At 41.9% G+C, this 6,000-nt stretch overlaps 1 protein-coding gene across 1 annotated transcript in view; it reads left to right on the top strand.

The window, feature by feature from the left end:
• The first annotated feature begins 496 nt into the window (after positions 1-496).
• Positions 497-6,000, top strand: part of pacrg (PARK2 co-regulated) — a 191,487-nt gene continuing 185,983 nt past the window's right edge. Inside the window, exon 1 of the mRNA XM_083791936.1 lies at positions 497-772. Coding sequence (XP_083648062.1) covers positions 689-772 — 84 coding nt within the window. The 5' untranslated portion in view covers positions 497-688. The remainder of the gene's footprint in view (positions 773-6,000) is intronic.

Raw genomic sequence — 6,000 nt, 5'->3', positions numbered from 1 at the left:
GGCTAGGCTAAATCTCTCTCTTGGGTCTCGACCTTACAGTCTATGGTCTCGACTTGAAAAGTTTTGGAACCACTAGTCGTCTTATAGACACAGTTAGACGACACATATAGCCTATCTGTTAAATCTACTGTCTGGAACTAACTAACATTTGGCAGGGAGAAGGTTTTGAGAATAAGTTTAAGGTTATAATAAGTATATATATAATATATATATAGCTAGCCTATATATATATTATTTATTTTTATTTATCTTTTCAAAAAGAGAAATAAACCGTCCAAGGTAGGGACTGCACACTCAGGGAACAATTAAAGACGGACAACTTATACTGCAATAACTGCATCATCAACTTATGTATTATTTGTTTATTTCTCTTTTTGAAGTCTATGCCTGCTACTTGCACCTCCCACGGCGTTTTTTGGATGTGCAGGAGTCCCCTTTTTTGTCTCATAAGTTTTATTCTTCTACCGTATATTCGTCTCAGCAGTGGCGCGCGGCGTGGGGTTCCCACGGCAACGGCTCAGGGAAACTAGACCGGGGGGGGGAAGCGTCTTCGTCTTGCAAGTTCCATAGCAACCCGTCCCTAACAAACACCAGGCGACATGTTTTGTTAGCAGCACTACATCAGGTTGCACATTAAGAAAACGTTTACGTTTGAAGGCGAAGCATACTTTCATTTTCCACGTGCAGAATGAGACCACTGCACCTCTCCAAGAACAGCATGGAGCTAAAAACAGAAGGTTTTACCGTCAAGTCAAATATGAGGAACTCTGTGGTAAGTAAATTCTGGCGTTGGTACAGTCAGTAAGCAAACGTTTGTCGTTTTTAGCGAACTTTGTCCACGTAAAACGCCACAGGCACATCATGTCTATTTATTATGAGTTAAATTGATACACTGTAGCCTGTAGGACTATACGTTTCTGACGTCCATGTTATGTAGCCAGCTATAATTGTTTAGTTTATGGCGTGTTAAGGCTTGGTGAGCTTAATTGTCAAGTTTAGAGAGAAAAGTCCGTTCCAACTACATTATCGACACCTGGCAGGATCCTTTCTCTGACGTAATTAATTGCACAGTGCACACTTGTCGGCTACACAAAAACTTCGCTTCAAAGCTATTTATTGTGCCAGGCAGCTGAGTCATGTATCAGACAGAGTCATATACCTGTAGGTCGCCCAATGTCGGTGCTTTCCCACCTCCAGTTTATCAATATCCTGAGTCCTGACAACACAATTAACAAAACTCAAAAGCAAGGGCAGCATCAGTTTAGCCAGTTTAGCCTTGCTTCTTGCTTGGCCATGCAGTTGCATGCAGTGCCAGTAGCCTAAATAGTGTAGAGAAATAGAGAAAATAATAGGAAGACTAGCATATCATTCCATTAATTGACTAGGCCTGTGTGTGTGTGTGTGTGTGTGTGAGAGAGAGAGAGAGAGAGAGAGTGGGGGGGGGGGGGCATGAAGTACTGTAAACAGGATTTTGTGTGGATAAGCTTGAATAGTGAAGTTGCTAGGACACCTATTATAGGTTTCATTAGCCTATACAACAGGTCGTTTCGAGCAATCTGATTGGTCGAACCAGCCTTCTATAGCCGTGCTTAAATCCAAGTGGAATAGTATAAGAGAGTGGCGACACATTTTGCAGCGAGATCAATGTTTGGAAGTTGGAACTATAGCCAATTGGCACTATGGGCTATAGTTCCATTGGCTATAGTTCCAAACATTGGAACTATTGAGACAGAATGAGCACTTCCACGTTCGATTGTTACAATGGGTCAACGCTAGTGTCGCCACTCATGCTATTCCACTCGGGGTTAAACGAGCCTAATGGAACACCGTCACCTAATCAAAACATAGAAATCAGCTGCTCTGTTCTCCCAGAGTGTAGCCAACTAGGTTGCTATAGGCTAGTGAGTTTCTTGCAACATTGAAGCCACCGAGCCTACTGGTAAAAGCTGTAACTGCAGGCGGGCCCGTGCATAATATAGCAGGGGGACACCCAGCACAGCTGTGGGTTTAGGCCTAAGGCCCATTCTAAAAACGCCTCTAAATCCTGACCTAAGGTTTCTGAAAAACTTCAAATATTTATATAGCAGCATCAAAAAATTTACATTTTTGAATACTGTACATACTGTACAGAACCCAAATATGGGTTCCCGGCCTGAGGGGGTAAGATACCAATAGGGGTTCCCGCCCAGAATGGGTTAACATTGAGCACTCGTTTGCACTTCTACATTTGACCACTGATGTGTCTGTATTTAGTTCAGAATGACCTAAAGTCCAATAAAAGGCTGTAGACATAACTCATAGGACCTTAAGAAATTACATATTTTAATGATTATCGGGATACATATCCTGGAATCTATTATCCGCCTCATATCAGTCCATTGGTCGGGGCGCCCCTTGAAGGCAGGCCAGAGGTGTCATCTGTCCTGGAGAGCTCTGACGTGTCTTTACTTTTTCAGACACTATATAGAAATCGTACTGTCTCTGTGACCTTGCTAAGCACAGCTGGGTGCTCTTCTAAGTAATGGTGAATGCTTTAAAGGTCTACTTTATCTCATCACAACCAACTGTTGGTAGTTAAATGCGTGTGAAGTGAAGGGAGCTTTACCAACATCAATTTAACATAACAAAATAGCAGTTTATAAGAATCATGGTCACTTATTGGCTGAGGTTTTCCTCTGACATGCATATGCTGATTTGCTCAGTGACAGACAAAACAAACATTAAACTCTGTCCATTGTCAATGGACAGAGTTTAATGTTTTAATGTTTGTCTAGACAAGACAAACATTAAACCTGTGTATAGGAGGGGCAAAAATTACACCCGTGTGAAGTGAGGGGCGCTCTTATCATTATACATACAGCATACTGTACATCATCTCATGAACAACTGTATGTGATTGGTTGGTTAAATTTTCATCACATTTGGTGGACTCAGATTATCAGATTATCATTAATGCACTTCTGCGCTGCCTTTCCGGAGTTCCAGCAGCATTGCAGGGGTGCATTAATGATGGTAAAGCACACCCTCTCGTGTAATATTGCTTAATTCAATGACGGGGGTTTGAGGACAATTAAAGTTATTCAAGAACCTTTGCAGACTGAATCAAGACTTCCAGAGCCAGAAGTGAGCTCACTCAAACTTTGGATGTTAAGAAAACATATATTTCCCCTCATTTTGTGGTTTATTAAAATATTCCTTTATTTTGTTCATAACCTTATCCTCATATTTATTTATTTATGCATCTTTTCTCCATGATTTCAAAGCATACATTTAAAGTTAAAAGTGTCTTACTGTGTTGGTGCCTTCTGTCTTGCTATAGTGCATATTCACAGAAAAAAATATTAATTTGTAACTCGGAGATTGTACAAATGTAACCAAATGGAGCCACAGGGGTCCACTCTCAGAGTTAAATTAATACAGGATTTTTCTGTAGTGTGTAATTGGTCCCTGATCATGCTAGTGCTGTTGTCATGCTAGACCTTGAATGTACATAGCTTCGAGTAGAAGAGGAGGCTCATTTCCAAAGGTACTCAAGTCTGGTCTGACTTTCAGCACAAATGAAGATGGATCGGCAATGTGTAATAGGCCCAGATACTGCAGCACATCTGTCTTTATCGGTGGACTATATTGATTGGTCAAGTAAAACTGTCCTTGTGGTGCCAGGAAAATAGGTTAAGATGAGAAATTCTGATGAGTTAGTTCTATAGATTAGGCTTTGTGTATGCTCCTGGGATCCTCCCATTGAGCCACAGTATACTAGACCAGTGCACTGGCCTACTCGAAAACAATGCAAGTCGGGAACAAAGCAAGTTGGAATGGAATTGCCCTTATGTGTCCTACTGGTATATATATATACTGTATATACTTAAATGTATATATTATTTGGGGCATGTCATGTGATCTACCTGCACTGCCTTTGATCTACCTTTTGGGCACCCCTGGTGTAGTCTCTCTGAAGATATTTTGAAGTCTATAAGGCGTTTTTGACATTTTGTTTCCTGCATCTTGTTTTGTTTTGATGTTGTTTTGTTGACAGCGTTGGCCTGGTTCATGGTGAGACAAGTGCAGTAGGGCACTGCATCAGAAGTTGCATCAATAGCAGTAGCTCGACATATGAATGCAGCTAACGTGTGAGCCTTATGTGCCCTGTCAGCAGTCCCCTGGCGGCTCTCACTTCCATATCTTTCTTTTACAGCCTCTCCCAAGCCGACTGCCCATGCAGTCTTGGGGAGTTTGATGCAAACAGTTTTAACTAGCTCTATCTAGTTAGGGGGGGGGGGGGGGGGGGGCATCTGCCACATCCTCACAATTATGGCACACTTAAAATAATTAGAAGTAATAAGTGATGTTGGAAAGAGCAGCAGCATGCAGTGATTGTAGAGTCTGCCTTTCAAAGTGCCGGGCCGGGCAGCGAGGTTGAAGGGGCGATCAGAGCCATCATTGACTTCCTCCTCATCGTTTGAAGGTCATCAACAAATCTCCTGTCAGGAGTGTTGAGGCGGAAGGGCCCTGGCTAAGACCTTCAATATTCACCATGTCTCCAGAGGATCTCGCTATGGCTGGAGGCACCGCTGAATAAATCCTCAACAAAACCATTACATTTTTCGGAGGCTGAGTTCTGTCTGTTTGCCTCTCTCTTTTTTTTCTCCTCCCCTGTGGTCACTGACATATCGCTCTGGATGGGGCAGCCTTGCTGAGAGCTGTGATTTGTAGATAACGACAAGGCCATTTGGAGCCTTAAAAGGGTACGGGGACTTGAAGCATAGGCTTATTATGCTGTAAAGTATTTGTGGTCATAGAAACTGAATCAATACCATAGGCCCCTGAAACGGCCTCCATCTTTTCCTGTTGATTCATCTCTCAGCAGAAAGAAAGAAAGAAAGGCTTTTTATATTCTAGTGGGAGGTCGTCACCTGGTGTGTGAGGCAGAGGGAAGAACAAAAGCTGTTATTTTCTGTGTCAGAAGCTTATACCAGATTGGGTGACAAAGAATAACATGGATTTTAGGTGAGAGCATTAGCATCTGCCAAGTGTTGTTTGCCACCGACAGCCATGATTGCATCTTCGAACCTGAATGTCAAAGCAAAAGCATACAACAACAATGGCCCAGTTTCCCAAAGGACACGACACCTCTTACCACACACACACACACACACACACACACACACACACACAAACACACAAACACACACACACACACACACACACACACACACACACACACACACACACACACACACACACACACACACACATATTATATATATATATATATATATACATATAAATATATATATTTTATATATATAGTGTGTGTATATATATATATATATTTATATATAAAATTATTTTTTAGTAAAGAGAGCCTACTGTCAGTAGTCCAAATATTATTAAATTAAATTTCAGAATGGTAGACCTGAGGCCTACCATACCAGGCCTGAGGCCTACCATTGCGTGGCACATCTATACACGGAATGTCTATGTACACAGGCTTCTGTGTGCGGCCTAGAGGAGCAACTGAGCATGTGCAACACCACTTCTTACACCATGGTGTAAGAGGTGTCCTTTGGGAAACCGTCGTAAATGTAGTCTGATTGAAGAGAGGAATATATTAATTGGCTTCGACTGATTACTTATTGTAGTTTACTGCATCGCTGTGTTCCAAATCTCATGGGGTACTGTATATGTGCCATAAGTTAACTATAGAAAATAGTAAACACTAACAGCATAATACTGGAGCTTTCCTTTGAAACGAATGACTATTGTAACCTGTTACTAACATGCACAGGTATTGCTGCAGCTCATCTGTATTCTGTAAATTACATAATTTGCTATCACATGCTGTGAAAGCAAATGTGCAATAAATGCATGGCACCTCAGATTCTCTTTCACCCCCCCCCCCCCCCCCCCCCCCCCCTTGTGTGCCAAGTTGCAGATCTGCTCTCCACAAAGTATTATATGTTCCATTATGAGAGTCAGAATCCATCTGATGAGAGATTC

The sequence above is a fragment of the Protomyctophum parallelum genome, assembly GCF_964188405.1.
Source record: "Protomyctophum parallelum genome assembly, chromosome: 20".
Taxonomy (NCBI): domain Eukaryota; kingdom Metazoa; phylum Chordata; class Actinopteri; order Myctophiformes; family Myctophidae; genus Protomyctophum; species Protomyctophum parallelum.
The sequence above is the reverse complement of the archived record's forward strand: the minus strand, read 5'-3'. Positions and strand labels throughout refer to the sequence as shown.